General features: G+C 39.7%; 1 protein-coding gene across 6 annotated transcripts in view; it reads right to left on the bottom strand.

Annotated features, from left to right (window-relative positions):
- SIPA1L1 (signal induced proliferation associated 1 like 1) overlaps positions 1-18,081 on the bottom strand; it is a 182,368-nt gene that overhangs the window by 66,932 nt on the left and 97,355 nt on the right. For all 6 annotated transcript variants that reach the window (XM_063117608.1, XM_063117614.1, XM_063117613.1 and 3 more), the window contains 2 exons: positions 1,379-3,184; positions 637-767 (listed from right to left, as the gene is read on the bottom strand). In XM_063117608.1, the coding sequence (XP_062973678.1) occupies positions 637-767; positions 1,379-2,867 (1,620 nt within the window). In that variant the 5' untranslated portion in view covers positions 2,868-3,184. The remainder of the gene's footprint in view (positions 1-636; positions 768-1,378; positions 3,185-18,081) is intronic.

Raw genomic sequence — 18,081 nt, 5'->3', positions numbered from 1 at the left:
AATTTGAGCCTTCTAAATGCACACTGAGTAGACAAATTTGATAACCCTGCTTCCCAATGTTTCTTCTTACTTAAGAAATGTATCAGCCACATGGATGACAAATCTTCATGCCAAGTATTTCACACTTATTTTTCCCCGTCAGATCTTTTTTATTTAGAGGAAATTCAAACATACATAGCAACTATAACTATAATATAGAATGTACATCATTAATATTGTATCTTAATTCCAGTATTAAACAAAGAACAATTTTGTATAATCCCCGCCTTCTTTAACAAACCTTCCCTGAGTTTTATATAAGCCATTACAATCAAAAGATCCCTAACTTTGCATAACAACTTGTCAACTGAAAGCCATCATCCTTCCAATGTTGGGACAGCACCATTTGATCTGCAAGTATTAAATTTAAAACAATACCAGATCACTTGTTTTCAATGCCCATTGTTATGCCTCAATAGTAGTTTGCATCATTATTGAAATTATTTATTTAACACTATTAAATAATAAGTGCATTATAGAGAATATGCAAAACATGAAAAAGTACCCCCTTTCAAGTTACATTTGTAGCAAGTCCTAGAGTTTGTAGAACAGGTATTTTTGCATTCCTTATTCTCATATTTCCCATACACTGCTTACCTCACTAGTTCTGAAAATGAGGCGGTAGTTGTATTGAGACCCATTTTCTTTGATTTCTTCTGGTTTTTCTCTTCTGATACTGACAGCTACAGGACCAAGGTTCTCATCTGCCCCAAAGTAGTTCCAGTGTTCTTGTGCATTACAAGAGAGAGGGGGGTGGGGGAAGAATTTAAGAATTATCTCAGAAAAGAAGAGTCTGCATTTTATATTCTCATAATAAGTAAAAGGTTTTAGGACCAGTTCACACATGGGCACACGCTGACAAGGACAAATGTAGCATGTGAACTAGACAATCAAAGATACAGCTTGGTAGCATTTCTAGATTGCTCACCCTCCCAATTTGAAAAACATTTGCAGCATCATTTCTACAGCTTTTTTCTCTTGGTTTGGACTCTTGACCATACACTTTAGAATAACCTACCCCAACCTGGTGCTTTCTAGATGTTTTAGACTGTAATTACCATCAAGCCCAGCCAGCATAGTCAATGGTCAGGATCATTGGGAGATATTGTCTGAAACATCCAGAGGGTACGGCGTTGGGGAAGGCTGAATTACAAAGTTTTGCCTTAATTACTGAGTCTATTCTGCCCCCCTCCACAAAACTATTAAAAAGTAACTTGCAAAATGTCTTTTAATTGTAGATATGAATTCTAACTAGTATGATAAAATGAACAGAGAGTAGTTTGACAATATTCAGTAAATAGCAAAATATCGTTGTTTAAGGCAGTAAATGACTGCTCACCTTTCTGATAGAAGAATTTCCGATAATAATATGCACCAAGATCCACATGTTCAACAATGTATCTTTTCACTCTGTCCAAGTGTAACAACAGATTATCCTTGGGTACTTCAAGCACAGCCACTCCTGCATTTGTGGAATGAGAGCTAAGAGTAGACTCAAAAGAGGCACTTTCACAGCCACTGAAGGATCCAGAGTTAGATTTGGAAAGGCTGATTTTTCTTTCTCCTTCTCCGCCAATCTCATTTCGAAAATAAGGACAACTCATTACAAGATCATTGCTTTTATCATCTCCCTGGTCCATATTGAGACTTCCTTTGGAATTCAGGTCTTCTGTACTGCCCATTGGGGAATTAAAACTTGCAGAATGGGACAATGGTCCAGAAGCTAATGATGCAACTGCAGCAGCAGAAGCTCCAGTTGTTGTATTCCTTCGTTTAATAACATTGTGCCGGTTAACTGCCACTTCATTTAAATCAAATAATATACTCTGCACATCATAATGGGCAAAACACTTTGGGCAAGTCCAAGGCTTGACACTATCTTCTGATCGGCTGTCCTCAAGGTCTGAAGACTTCCCAAGATCCCCTTCACCTTTGGCATTACGCAGCTTTCGAAAAATGGAAGAATCCCCTGTCTCTGATTTTGAACGTCTCTTCAGTGGTTTCTCCCTTTCTTTAAATAATCGGAGGTTTTCCCTCTGAGTGATGGGTCCATCTATCACATCCAAAGAAAATCCTGAACCCTTACTTCCACTAGCTATAAGGAGTTCGCTGAACTTGCTGGCGCTTGAGACTCTCTGGTCAGACTTTTCATCTTTATAATCTTTTAGTAAGTCAAAAAAACTTTCCCCTGAAGTACCCTGCTTATCTATTGATGAGGTACTACCATATTCTCTGTGTAGTGATGGTCCAGATTTATAACTGGGTGAGATACATTCATCAAAGCTATCCATATCAAGTTCACTTAGGGTAATGTCACTATTACTTCGCTGTCTTATTCTACGAAGAGCTTTTCTAGGGGAACTATGGTAGCCATCAGGTGTGAGAAACCTAGAATCTAGATTCTCAGATTGTCTTGTTTTGTTTTTAAGTGTGTTTTGGATACTCTTTAACATGACAGAGTCACTAGCATTCAAGTTAATAGAGCTCCCCTGACTCCCAGGACTACTTTTTGAAGACATACTATCAAAACAGCTTGATGTATCCATTTCTTGACTTGATCTACTATTTTCTTTCATGTTTTCCTTCCTTGGGGGCCAGTCAGCAATCCTTGCCCTAACCCCCATTTTAGGAACTCCAGGAGTAGAAGTAATGTGATGAGACCCATCATTACGTGGAGGGCCAACTGGAGCCATCACTGAAGATCCCAAGCTGCCATTTTGTGACCTAAAGCGTCTCATGTAAAAGTCATCTGAATGGATTTTAGGAGTTCCATCTGAGACTCCAGTAGCAACAGCCCTTTCAGTCTGGGACCGCTTCAAGCTGGTCATTATTGGACAATATGTTTGTTCTTAGTAAGCTGCAAAAGAAAACACAGTCATCTCTGCCTTTTAAATTTATAACTCTCTTCTGGAGAAGGTTCTCCAAAAAATACAAAGGTTGCATGAGATCCCAGTTGTGATCATTTAATGTGATGCTAAATGGTCTAGAGGTGCAACTCTTCTAAGAACCACTGTTGTCCAATCACTCTTGACTTCGTAGAAGTCTTAATGTATCCATTTTAAGAAGTAGTCGTCTTGCCACACATCCATATATATCTTAACATTGCTTTGCAGTCCAAAATTTTAATAGTTAACTTGCTTTAAACCTAGAAAAAATAAAGACAAAGATAGAGAAATTAATCAATACACACAATCAGTTATATAAATGAAAACTTAACATGTCTATAACTTAACAACTTTCTCAATACATTTTCCCACACAAATGAGTATTCATTGGACAACTGACATATTTTACAGCTTTTTCACATATAAAACAAACTCTCCTTCAGGTCAATAGCTGTAGGAATAGTATCATTTCAACCAGCAAAATACAACTAAATAACAGATGTTCTACTCAATGAGGAGATACTGCACTGGATCCAAATGCAGTGTTGCGCAAGTGGAAGGATTTCCGCTTCTTCAAGAGGTAACCCCCTGATTTTTGGCATTTACCCCTACCTCCTGCAACCCCAAGTTCACATGTTATTCTACTCCAGAGGATCCTCCAACCCTGAACAGATTTGGGGGCGTGGCAGGGTGGTACAGAAGGCTGCAGAGGAAGGAAGAAGAATGATAGCCCCATTCTGTGAACAGAGCTCTATCTTGTTCACAGAACAGATGTTTGGAACCCAGCCATTCTGGTTCCTAAGCCACTGAATACACATATGAATGAGGAAAATTAGATATAAATTTTGAGTTGCTACCTGCAGCTGGAACGATAGGGAGAAGAACTAGGCTACTGCCACTCCCTTAAATATTCCCAGTATTCCCAATAATAGTATTGTTACTATTATTGATAAAATGCTTTTCAATTCAAAATGCATGAAGTATTGTACAACAAAATTAACTAACTCTTCCCACCCCAACCAACCCCAGAATCAATCCAAATATAACAAGAGAAATATATCAAATCTCAGTAGCAGTAGTAATGTGAAAAGAAAGCCAGTTAAACGGCCTCAGCAAAAGCTCTGTGGGGGTCAAACTACACTTACTTTAAGTGCATATAAGCTGTTTTTGAAATGTAAATAACTATTGCTGGGGAAGCAGGCTTGGGATCATGGTTGGAGGGGACTTAATCCTTCCCAACTGGCAGAGTTCCAACTAAGAGCAGCTTGGGGGGATTCACACGGGCAGAAAGGGTTACAGCCCTGATCCTGGTCACGCACACTCTCACAGCATTTAATTACAATTTTAAAAAACTGCACACATTAATAGCTTTCACACAATTAACATAATGTATATTTTGATTTGTTTATTTTAATAATATAGCAATTAAGTATATAAAGGTGCTATGAAATGGGCTTCCAAGATTACTTAGACTATTATTTGAGAAAATGTTGCGCTCAGTCCCCAATCTCAGCTCCAAAACCAGGGGTAATTCTAGATTTTGTGGGGACCTTGGAAAGATGACCTCAAAGGGGCTCCTTTCCTCTCCTCCCCTCTGGTGACACCCTCCTTGGTGATGCCTCTGCCCGTGGCATCTCCTTCTTCCCCTTATTTTGATATGCTTACTCGACTCAAGAGAATTAATAAAGGAGCAAATGGCGAAGAAAGACAGCAGTGGTGGGTAAGAGGTGATAGTAGTCCCTTTTGAGGTTCTGGGGCTGCAACAACTGTCTGAATTTGTCTCTGAAACAGAGAGGACGCTGAGCAAAAAGCTTCCTCTGCCAGTTTCAGGGGTTGGGAAGCAATATGTGGGAGAAGACTCTTAAGAGGGAACACCATAGTAATGTCCCACCCCTAACTAGTACCGCCACTTGGAGCTGCCTAATCAGGGGGCAAGATATCTTAGGGACATCCCAGTCTCCCCAGACACCCTTGCTCTAGCACAAGACAAAATTAGATCCCTGCTTAAAGACAGAAGCAACAATTATTAGATCCAGAAAATGGACCTTAGATCCACATAGAATGACCACAAGTGTCTCATCTGATGACCTCAGTGACTGGGCAGGCAGATAAGGAAGAAGGCATGCTCTCAAATAACCTGGTGGTCAAGTTATTCAAAGAGAAAAGTCCATGGTCTCCTGATGGGATCTGTTTGGGGAGTCTTCCTCTACAGAGTATTTTTCCTCATGAATCATGGCTGACGCTAAGGTTCAGAGATGGCCCAAAATCTAGTGTCTAATGTCTAACTGGCAGAATGACTAACTGGCACTCATGTGATGGCAAAAATATAGTTTGAAAATGACAACAGTTCCTGAAATCAATCTTGCCCTGCCTATTAAGAAGATTGACTTTATTAGCTTCATGCTCCCCGCAATTTATTTCTCTGTCTCAGCTTTCCTAACCAGCATTCTGCCTGTGCCCCCCATCCCCACCTTACTGCTTATGCTCAGAAATACAGGAATAGGCACAGAAGATTTTAAGTCAGAGCCACAATGCAACCACTCTGACAAATGCAAGGCCTGCAAATCTGTGGCTTACTATGTAAACATTTGTGTACATAATGCATTTAAACATTCTTCAGCAGAAATAGATTACAGAGATGCTTACAGATCAGTAAGACAAAAAACAGTCCCTGTCCTCACACTTGAAATCTAAAAGAGATGATACAAAAAGAAAAAGGAAGAGGAGGGGAGAGGAAAAAAACAAACTTGGGCACCATTTATTAACATTACAAAGTTCTTATACGCTGTGATGGAAACAATTCAGCGTTAAGTGGAGCCAAAAGGAGTTTATCATTTAGCAGAGCTGACTGAGTGGTCTTACTTCGCATCTCTTCCTCCATTATAACCTGAAGAGATGGCTGCCACCAGATGACAGTTGAGGGAGGCCGGCCAACCAACGGAACTGGTCTTTCAGCATTGCTGATGAAATGGCTCAGTTGGGATGGAGGCCCATCAACCATATATCGCAGCAGACAATAACACCAGGTTTATCAAGGTGGACCACCATAAATTATGCAGGCCAACAATGTGTTTAACTCATCTGGTTAACCTCCATAGGTACTCCAGATATCCATATGGCACTCTTATTTGAAAATGTATTGTTTAGAATAAATAATCACGTGCCTTATGCTCGCACGTAACTGAATTATTGAAGTTGCCCAAACAATAAAAAACAAAAAGCAAATGAACAAATTCTAAAGCATTTCTACTATATATATATAACCTGAATCTCCACAAAACAGAAAAATGAAAATAAAAGACTCAATCCAGAAAACTCATGAGAACATGAATGTTTATCTTCAGACAACAAAGTACCTTTTAGATTCTAATTTTACAAGGCAACTGAAACAAAAGGCTCTTCTCACATCACCCTGGCCCTAGACTGATTACAAAATGCTTTGTTGTCCTTTCAAGAGCCTTAACAACAACAAAACAACACCTCCACAAATGTACCCTGGCAGGGAGTAGACAAAGGCAAAGGAATGTCAGCATAAAATCCCACACTACTGTATACACCCTTTAACACAAAGAAGAGCTTCCTATTCAGAAACTCAACCAATTACACAAAATGTGGCATTTAAATACTTGCCAAGTCTACACATGTAAAGATGCTGCTGAACCAGCACCAGGTTGACAGACCAGTATTATGTACAAGTCAAGGATTCTGACAGTTCTACGGAAACCAGCACTTTCTGCAGTCTGTTTCTCAAAAGTAAGAAGTGCTTGCTGCCACAGTAATTAAGCAGCTAGCCAGAAAGCTTTCTGCCTCCAACAACCAGCAAATTCCAATGGAGTATCGTTGAGAAGCACATGGTTGGCATATAACAACAGTGAACATAAGCATTCCACATGGCACCATTTTGTTGCAGGCCCCACTGGTCTAAGCAAAATCTTCACGTACAAAAGTGAAATAAAATGCTTTACAAGATTGTGGCAATATCCCTTGCAATTTTCCATTATTAAAAGAATATTAGACCTTATACATCTAAGTAATGAGCACCATGCCTTAACTACTCTGGCAACACAATTGCTAGATAGTTAATTAAACAAAAATGAGAAAGGGAAAAACAATTCTCAGAAGTACCAAAATTTTATTAACGCCTGATACATTTTAGAAAACAAGTTGGCTTCTTCAGGGGCAATCTAAAAACATTAATGAAATACATTAAAATGCAGGTAAACATGCACTTTTTAAAAATAGAAAATTAAACCCTTTAAAAAAAATGTTTAAAATGTGTACCCAACTAGTTTCTTATAAAAACCACTACCAGGTAAAGCACCCAATTTGGCTTATATTGACTTTTTACCAAGTACATTATCTAAAATCATCTTCAGCTTTGTTAATATAAAGTCTAGATGATGCTGTCAAGGTGATGCATGCCATATGCCAGCAAATTTGGAAAACACAAGAATGGCCATCAGACTGGAAAAAATCAACTTATATCCCCATACCAAAAAAGGGAAACACTAAAGAATGTTCCAACTATCGGACAGTGGCACTTATTTCACATGCCAGCAAGGTAATGCTCAAGATCCTGCAAGGTAGACTCCAGCAATTCATGGAGCGAGAATTGCCAGATGTACAAGCTGGGTTTAGAAAAGGCAGAGGAACTAGAGACCAAATTGCCAATATCCGATGGATAATGGAGAAAGCCAGGGAGTTTGAGAAAAACATCTATTTCTGTTTTATTGACTGTTCTAAAGCCTTTGACTGTGTGGATCATAACAAACTGTGGCAAGTTCTTGGTGGTATGGGGATACCAAGTCATCTTGTCTGCCTCCTGAGGAATCTGTATAACGAACAAGTAGCAATGGTAAGAACAGACCACAGAACAACGGACTGGTTTAAGATTGGGAAAGGAGTACGGCAGGGCTGTATACTCACACCTTACCTATTCAACTTGTATGCAGAACACATCATGCGACGTGCTGGGCTTGACGAATCCAAGGCTGGAGTTAAAATCGCAGGAAGAAACATTAACAATCTCAGATATGCAGATGACACCACTTTGATGACTGAAAGCGAGGAGGAGTTGAGGAGCCTTATGACAAAGGTGAAAGAAGAAAGTGCAAAAGCTGGGTTGCAGTTAAACCTCAAAAAAACCAAGATTATGGCAACCAGCTTGATTGACAACTGGCAAATAGAGGGAGAAAACGTGGAGGCAGTGACAGACTTTGTATTTCTGGCGCAAAGATTACTGCAGATGCTGACTGCAGCCAGGAAATCAGAAGACGTTTACTTCTTGGGAGGAGAGCAATGACAAATCTTGATAAAATAGTTAAGAGCAGAGACACCACACTGACAACAAAGGTCCGCATAGTTAAAGCAATGGTATTCCCCGTAGTAACCTATGGCTGCGAGAGCTGGACCATAAGGAAAGCTGAGCGAAGGAAGATAGATGCTTTTGAACTGTGGTGTTGGAGGAAAATTCTGAGAGTGCCTTGGACTGCAAGAAGATCAAACCAGTCCATACCCCAGGAAATAAAGCCAGACTGCTCACTTGAGGGAATGGTATTAAAGGCAAAACTGAAGTACTTTGGCCACATAATGAGAAGACAGGATACCCTGGAGAAGAGGCTGATGCTAGGGAAAGTGGAAGGCAAAAGGAAGAGGGGCCGACCAAGGGCAAGATGGATGGATGATATTCTGGAGGTGACAGACTTGACCTTGGGGGAGCTAGGGGTGGCAACAGAAAGCTCTGGCGTGGGCTGGTCCATGAAGTCACGAAGAGTCGGAAACGACTGAACGAATAAACAACAACAAAAGTTTTTCTCTGTCTGTACTGCTAAAGCAGTCTGTGTGCTTCACCCAAGATGGAGACATTTTTGAGTAACAGCTGAATTCTATATTTTCAAAAATGGAGGATCAAACTTATCTGCCTTTTCGCCCACCAGCAGCCCCAGCTGAAGCCCATCACAAGTCCTGTTAGAATCTTAGAATCTTATTTGAATATCTGCAAGACCCTTCCACCCCAATTCAATGTCAAGATTGTGGTCATGCAGACACCATGACTTAAACATCAAGAGAAGGATCAGTGCAATGGATTTTCAGGTCGAGCTACTAGAATTGCTTTGTATCAGTGTTTCTTCATTTACTTGTAACTAATCCCCACCATTCATATACAACTGAACTTAATCCTTCCTACATTGGAGCTTAAATATGCAACTAGGAAATTTATAGCAAGTACAGATACTTGATGGAAATAAACTATTGTTGTTATTATTGTCATGCTTTACATACCACTCACCATATTTAAAGAAATACCTGTAAGCAAGTTTAGAAGAGAATTTAAATGCTTCAAAATACATTGTAATATACAGTAAAATACAATTAAAATATATAATAATTGCTAAAACATTTATATAAAACATTAATAAAAATGTTAAAATCAATAAAATACCATAATTAACAAACTGAGCAGCACACTCACTTAGGGAAGGCCTTGATGAAGAGATGGGTCTTTAATTGGAGCCTAAAGCATTTAAAGAGATTGGTTTTTAATTGGAGCCTAAACAGTTGGCACCTTCCGAATATCAGGAGGTACTAAAGACCTTACTCTCCTAAGCAATTCTTTTCATCCCATTTTTGTAATTTTTCTATCATCCAGAAAGACAACTCTGATGTATGATTGCATTGCTATAATTGTCCCAAGGAAGGAAACATTATTTTCTGAAATACATAGATCTTTAATAAATTCAGGCATTTCTGAGAGCTGTTTCCCTCTGTTCATTTGCTGCCGTCAGCACCTTTCCCCTTTAGATTTTTGTTAATCAAACAAGCCATTCTAAACAGTCTATGTTTTAAGATGCTTCTCATAAATCAATTTACATTTCGTTTAAAATAGCTAACAAATAAAATAATAAACTCTCAGTTCCAGAAAAGCTATTATTTGTCTGCAATATGAGTAGGATGAGTATTAACCATATCAACTGAACAGATATGATTTACAGAGTTGTAGATGATGGGGTGTGTGTTTAGAATCTTCAAATTGCAATTGCTGGCAGAAACGTATGTAGCACTGAACTTCCAATGGGACCGCTACTTCCTCAGAAAACTTTGTATTACAAATTGGGTCTTTAAAGAACTAGACTACCGAGCAATGCTATGAAGGAAAGAGAACGCCACTGAAGTTGGTGGGCTTACAACTGTTCCATTCTCAGCTTCAGCATTCCAAACCCTACCCCTAAAATACCATTGCTCAAAAAGTGAAGGAAAAATACAGCATTTTATATTCAGTGTAATTTAAGGCTAGGTATACAAGGTATAGCATAATTTTAAAAGAAAATAATTATCATTTCAAAAAGCTATCAGGAAGAAAGCGAAGCAAATTCAAAATTAGGGTGACCATATTTTGGAAACCAAAAAGGAAGACAACATGGTCAGTTCCCAAAGGGGCGTGCCCACCAACATGTCTGGCCCCAGGAGTTAGCCCACCCAAACATAGCCTTGGTCACATAGCTAATTTTACAGCACACAATTAAGACAAATCTGTTCTACATAACATCTTAATGTTAAAATCACTGAAATAAGAACAAGTGAGACAATGTATCTGAAATTAACTTCATTCATTCTCACTTTTGTAGCTTTTGCTGTACTCTGAACCTTTTGCTATACTCTGTGTGATACAGTCATCCCTTCTCTCAAATATCTTTTTTGAATGTATCCTCACTCCGAAGCAAGCTGCTGCTGCTGCTGCTAACGGGGCTTGCTGTCGGCTGGCTGGCAATCTCCCTCTCTCTCTGCCAAAGTCTCCCGATGATCCAGCTGGGCTGAGCACTTGTGGCCGGGGGTATTGCTTATTGCTTGGTCATGTTCGGTAACTGTTACTTTAAAAACCTCCGCTGCCAGCCACCTCCACCTCCTCTCCTCCCACAAAACTACTTGACTCTGATGCACTCTTAAAACACTCTGGGTGGCAACCCAGCCTCTTAGGGCCAAGCTACAGGTACATCTGGGTTTCCTTCAGCCTCTCTCTGCCTAATGCCAGCCAGCCAACGTCTCTATCTTCCAGCCTCAAACAATCTCTCTGCCAAAGTCTCCGAACGGTCCAGCCAGGCTGTGCACTTGTAACCTGCGGCAGGGGGTAAGGTGCCAGCTTATAGCTTGGTTGCATTCGATGACTCTTCTTTTTTAAAAAACAGAGGACTGGAAGATGGCCAATGGAGGCCTCAAGTAGTCTTAGGGTCCTGTCAACATGATATACCTATCACCAATTTCTACACACATCCTTCTTTCATCCATGCAGCCCATTAATAAACAAATATGTTTTTAAAAGGCTAGTCCTTAGTGGAAGAACCAGTTATGTAAAGGTTGCCCCCATTCCCATTTATTACACTTATACCTACTTTTTCTCCCAAGAGGTCAGAACAGTTTTTGGGAGAAAAAGTTAACCATTCAGGAACCAAATCAACTTATACTTCAAGACCACCAAATTTGCATCACTTAACTTATTATGGAGTTTGAGATTTCTTGATAGAGAATGTAACACAATACACATACATCAGTTTAAATAACTAATTAGACAAAAGGGGATCAAACACCACATACTTAGTCCAGTGTGTGTGTGTGTGTGTGTGTGTGTGTGTAAAAAGTCCAATAAATTGGAAGTGAAATTTCATACAAAAATTCCAAGTTTCCCCTAGTTAATGGACACTATTTCCTATATTCTAATTCATTATTTTATTCCTTGCCCTCACACACACACTTACACAGTTTAGTTTTGTCTCTGAATCATGTGTGGCACACCCAGCTTTTTTTTAATCCCTTCTTATAACTGTGTAAACACACAGCATATAACATATCCATGCATGTTTGTATGTTTTGCTTTTACTGCACACCCACTCTAAATGTGAACATAAAACTTTTATTACATGAGGGTGTTAACACTTTTCCAGCTATGCCTGGATTAATAATGTAATACTCCATATCACTAAAGTAAAGCTAGATGAAATAAGAAACAATTGAACATATAGTCATATTCCATAGAAATTGGAGGAGCAGATTTATTATTTTTTCATAGAATCATAGAATCATAGAATAGCAGAGTTGGAAGGGGCCTACAAGGCCATCGAGTCCAACCCCCTGCTCAATGCTTTATACCCTGCTTTCCCACCAATAAAATGAAGCTCCAGACGCTCACTGTGCAGGCCGCAGGATGCTCAGGAGCCTCTAGGACCTGGTGTAAGTCACCAGTGCTCCAGATTGTCAAAGTGACTACAAATGTCTGCAAAAGGTACCAGCTGGGACACATGGGGGCTCTCTGCAGATTCCACAGGTAGGGGTTCCTGCCAAAAGCGACCCTTCGGTTTTGGAAGTTTCTCAACATGAGCAGGCGCAGAGCCCATATGTGTGATGCACAGAGACCACGATGAAGAACCTTCAGTACTGACAAACTCTTTTCTTTAACTAGGAAGCAGTGAGCCACAATCTTGGGCAAGTGCCAGTGGAGAGTTTTTTTCGGAATGTTCTGCTTTCCTCATTATGGTCAGTAATAGAAACTATTCACATATGTTCCTACCTGCATTTTTTTAGTTTTGTATATATTATATAAATAATTACATAAACAACTTGGTTTAGCTTCAAATTCAAAACCCTCACAAGCAAAGTACCTACAGTACATGTGTAGGCGTATGCCTGTTCCTCTGCATCAAACAGCTTAATCAGCCTTCCACACTATTTTTGATTGCAGTTTCTTATATAAATCACATGGATAACAGTTCTATAAAAAATCAAGTTTAACTCTTTCTAAGAAGAAATCCATAAAATTTATAAGCTCAATTGGCCATACATAACATTAAAAAACATCAAAAAAATCCTCACCTCTTTCCCAAAAGACAGACATGAAGCTATTATGGTAAACAGATTGGCTTGGGGCTTACAGGATTAGCATAATTTTTAATCGATTAATTGCGGTGCTAAGGAGGGAACTCCCCTATGAGGAAGATTACAACATTTGCGCTTTTGTACTTTAGAAAACAGGGAATAGGGACATGACAATCGTGTATAAAATTATGAATGGTGTAGAAAAAGTTGATATGGAGAACCTGTGGTCATCCAATGAAACTGAATGGTGGGAGATTCAGGACAGATAAACAATGCATAATTAAACTCTGGAATTTGCTATCACAATATGTGGTAAGAGCCACCAACTTAGATGGCTTTAAAAGGAGCTTAGACAGATTTATAGGGGATAGGGCTATCAACGTGTACTAGTTACGGTGGCTATATGCTACCCTGAAGATCAGAAGCAGCATGCCAGTTTCTGTGGAACACTAGTGGGAGGGCGCTACTATAATTACATTTTACTTGTGGGCTTACCATAGGCACTGGTCGGCCACTGCTGGAAACAGGATGCTTGACTAGATAGGTCTTTGGTCTGATCCAACAGGGCTGTTCTTATGTTGCCTCAGGAAACAAATGCAAGGAAGTGGCAGATTTGGGGGAGTTTATTTCATTTCATTTCCCCAAGCTGCACAACTCCATATAGAAAAGATGACAAAAGTTACAGTACCCATTTCTGGCTTACATTTGACCATCACTATATGCAGGGCAGAAGCATCATGCAATGTGTCCTACTGGTTTTCTTTCAATTTGGTGCCTTGCACATAGCCAAGTTTAAGAGGGAAGTGGAAGTGTAGCTGTGACCTGCTAGGAAACTTCCTGGGGATTGCCAAGTCAAACACCAGAAGCATATAGTTTGAATTCACTCACAGCTATGTCACTAAGATTCCCCCTCCTTTTGGAATTCCTGCCGCTTCAAGCAGGTTCTCAGAAACCACCCAAACGCTTCCATCTTCTGCCACTGCCATAAATCTTTCCTAGAGAACAGACAAATCAGAGAGCTTGGAGGAAGAGAACAACGCTTCATGTGAGATACTAAAAGCATTAAAAGGGGAATTTAACCAATAGCTGAAGACTGCTTCTGCCAGCTCTTTCCAATGCAACTAGGTTTCCTTAACACATTGCACACTAAAAAAATAATAATCCAGTCACACTAAGGAAACTGCCATTACCATCGATTGATGCATACCACTAAAAGCATTAAGGCATTGAAAGGTAAATATAAAACCGCAGAGAGATGCAAACCCTATTTGGTTCTTTGTAAACTCCACACTGGTCCACAATGTGGAAGTTTGCTCTTCCTTTCAGTTTCTAGTTGATGATGATGATGATGATTTATTACATTTATATCCCACCTTTTTTCCTCCAAGGAACCCAAGGTGGTATACATAATCCTCCTCCTTTCTATGTTATCCTCACAACAACAACCCTGTGAGGTAGGTTGGGCTGAGAGTATGTGACTGGCCCAAAGTCACCCAGTGGGTTTCCATGGCTGAGTGGGGACTAGAACCCGGATCTCCCGACTCCCAGTCCAACACTTTAGCCACTACACCACACTGGCTCTCTATTGGCTCTGCATCTCTAGGTGCAGAGAGGTTGTAAATTATACCAACTTTGTGATAATTTATGCTTTCATGACAAGTCATGTTCATACAAAAATAAAACTAAATTATATGTTTAATCTGTAGAGAGATTATCTGTAAACAAAGGAAGTAAAAAACATAGCTGATCTCCCTTAAAACTCATTTCAAGTTGCCACAGATACTTTTATAATTAATGTGAAAATGAAAAACAGCACTAAATTGCATAGCTATCTGTACGTAGAAAAGAAAACCATTCAGTTGAGTGGATTTTGCAAAGCATGAAGAAAGGCTGCTGGTTAACTAGTTGATCAAATGGCACAAGCTGAATTGACCACTATTATTTCAAATCAGCCAAATATTTCATGATGCCAAGAATGATTTGGTTGACCTTTTTAATTACGCAATGATGTGACATTTGATTGCAAGGGCAAAAGTGTTGAGTCTTTGTGCCCAAGATTTGTTAGAATCAGAGTCCACAAATGCATCGCAAATGCATACACCTACTTTGTTTAAGAGCAGGCACCCCCTGGCCGTAAAGTACAGTTATATAGCTATAATTTAAAAACTGACTTGTATTTTTCAGACTGCACTTGAAAACAGCAATTTCTCTAAATATATCCGAGATTGGCTTCTTGTACTACAGTTTTTTTCTTAGGCAAAGGCAGTCAAATATAAAATATGCACTTCACATAAAGATAGAAGTGTATAGAAACATATACCTTTGCCTTTTTTTTTTGAAAAAAGAAGCTATTGGAAAAGAATTAGGCCTCCGTATCTGTGCATTTTAAATGGAAACCTAACTATTTTCCCATACACACATGTACTCTCTCAATTGTTGCACTACACATGTATTTTGCACTCTAGCATCTGCAAAGTGTATAAAAAAAGGTGCAACAATCTTTCCTGATCAAATTATCAAACAGATATTCAACAACACTCTCTGTATCCACCCTATCATTTACTCCTGTGCACCTACCTACTTCATGAGCTGGTTGTCTATTACTCTTACCAAGAAGAAAGGATAATTTTATCACATAGTAGTAGCAGATGTCTGGTTACCTGTATCCACCCATCTTTTGGATCTTAGTTAATGAACTTTTAAAACTATTAAGGGTTAAACAGAACATGTTTAAGTTAATTAACTCCATATGCATCAGCCAACTGGGGATTAAATCTAATGCCACGCTAGAGGAAGTCAGCTACCACTATGTCCCCTCCTGCAGTTCTCCGCGCTTCCCAAAAAACTATCCTAGAGGATTTCCCAGCACATGGGGGGCTACAATCAGAAGTGGGAACCTGCATCATATTCAGTTCCACTGATGGAAGCAATTCCTTCAGCAAAATGACACCAGTACATCAAACCCTGGGTTTTTATATGTAAATTGTCCTCATTATTGTCTTTTCCACTCCAGATTGTACAGGCTATGTTTTCAACCTCAAAATAAGCAATAGGCAAGTAGGAAAGGGGGGGGGGCAGAGATTGTCACTAAACGATTCTCCTGTGCAGAAAAGAACCCATAGAAGAATTCCAGTGAAAGAAACTGTTGAACCAAGGAGGATTCAATAGTCCAAACACTAACATGTTTTTGCAAAATCCAGAAGGTACAAATGGCATATAGTGCCATTGTGCAAGAGCACAATGAAAAGTACCCTGGATAAAATATTTTCGTGTGTTCCTGCAGAAAAGAAGCAATGAAAAGCATTGGTAGTGCTGTTTGAAGAGAAAAGTTGTTCGGTGAGAAATCCACATTGTTCGTGTATCTGGACCATTTCAATGTTAGTACAAATAACATTTAAAACTTTTATTATCCTCCAATATTGTGGTTTTTTTTTTACATATTTATAATTTATTTGTCTCCTTTTTTTTCCTTTCCTTATTTTTAAAAGAAGGATGACTGCATGGAGAACAGAGGGTGGGAAAACTATGTAGGCACCAGGAGAGACCCACTGGGGAGGGCCTTCCACAACTGGGTGTCACTACCAAAAAGGCCCTCTCCTTAGTAACCATTTGGTGGTGGCACCCAGAGGAATCATAGAGTCCAGGCAGGTATATATGGGAGGGGATGGTTCTTTAGTAATCTAGCCCCAAACTGTTTAGGGTTTTAAAAGTTCAGACCAACACTTTGAATTGGGCCCTAAAACAGACAAGAATTATAAACCTGAGATTATCAAATTTAAGAGTTTAACAACCTTTCCGTTAGCTGTGGCTTTGATGCATTTCCTGGAAGTTGTTTGCACATAACCATGGGTAGTTGGAAACACAGGTGAGCAAGTGAGCATGCTGCCTCCTGATTGCACGCTGCTTTCATTTTGTTAAACAATCCAGGAACAATCCATTCCTGGCTTGTGCTCCATCATATCTGAATTCAGAATTTTGGATTGTTGTGGGAGAAACAACCCAGCGTTTTACATCATGATTTGTTGTTGGATTAAAACTCTGGGTTATTTCTCCCTTAACAACCCAGAATAGTTCAAATGTCAGTGGCCAAGAGGCAACACTCTCGTTCACTCCTGTGCATTCCCCAACTACCCATAGTTTAAACAACCCATGGGTAGTAGTTGCATGCAAAATGGGTAGTACTTTCTTTTAATAGAGGAGCAGCTCCAACTACTTTGGCTGAACAAAGCATGCTCGTCTTGAAACTAGAGGAAAGGTAAAACTTTAGCGTGTGCTTACCGACTCCAAAAGATTTAGCTGGTTCTTTCCACTCGCCTTAAAAGGACTGTTTGAAAGTAGTCAGCATGTATTTGTAGGTGGGAACTGTATAAAAGTGGTTTGAAGCAAATGACATTAAGCCAATATATCTAATAAACGTAGTCATCATCCTATCCAACACTTCATCCTCCTTTTGGGTTTTTAAAACAGCATCTTTGGGGAAGTACACTGTTTTTTTTTTCTAGATCAAGGATGATGAAGGATCTTAATGAGGATCACAGATCACCTGACCTGGCCTCCATTGAAAATTGCCTGTAAGAAACATCACCATGAATGATGTCTATGGCAGTTGGAGTCAGATAATTAGGTCTTTGGGAGACAAATGCGCCATCCATCTGTGTGAAGGGCCACCTTGCTTTGTCCACAGTGTGTGTAGTTGAGGATACTACACAGGGCAACTTTTTGGGAGGAGTGGAAGACATAAGTTTGAAGATGAAGCACAGTATCTAGCAGGGCATGCAAAGCTGTTCTGTATTGAGGGCCAAACTAGACGTGATGTGAATCATAGAATCATAGAATAGCAGAGTTGGAAGGGGCCTACAAAGCCATCTAGTCCAACCCCCTGTTCAATGCAGGAATCCACCCTAAAGCATCCCTGACAGATGGTTGTCCAGCTGCCTCTTGAATGCCTCTAGTGTGGGAGGGAATGTGAGGGAGAGATCTGGACGGGAACCACAGGGCATGTATGTGTGAGTGAGAGATAAAGATTTATCCCTTTGCTTCCACTATGGTCCCAGAACAGGATCCCTCCCTGCACCCCAGCTGGAGACAAAGGTTTAAATCCTCCCCCACTTTGTGGTTGCAATTTAGATCTCACACCCCAAGCTGCTATGTATTTAAAACAACAACAAATAAACAAGGAAGAGACAGATTGCTCACAGACACGGTCTTTCAATTTTTCTAAAATCTGCCTCCTATCCTGAGTTAAAGCCTATACATTCTGGAGAGACATAGGAGATAACTTGGAGACTGTCCT

The sequence above is a fragment of the Elgaria multicarinata genome, chromosome 2 (assembly GCF_023053635.1).
Source record: "Elgaria multicarinata webbii isolate HBS135686 ecotype San Diego chromosome 2, rElgMul1.1.pri, whole genome shotgun sequence".
In the NCBI taxonomy this organism is placed as follows: Eukaryota; Metazoa; Chordata; class Lepidosauria; order Squamata; family Anguidae; genus Elgaria; species Elgaria multicarinata.
Note: the sequence above shows the minus strand (reverse complement) of the source record. Positions and strands in the feature narration are given on the sequence as shown.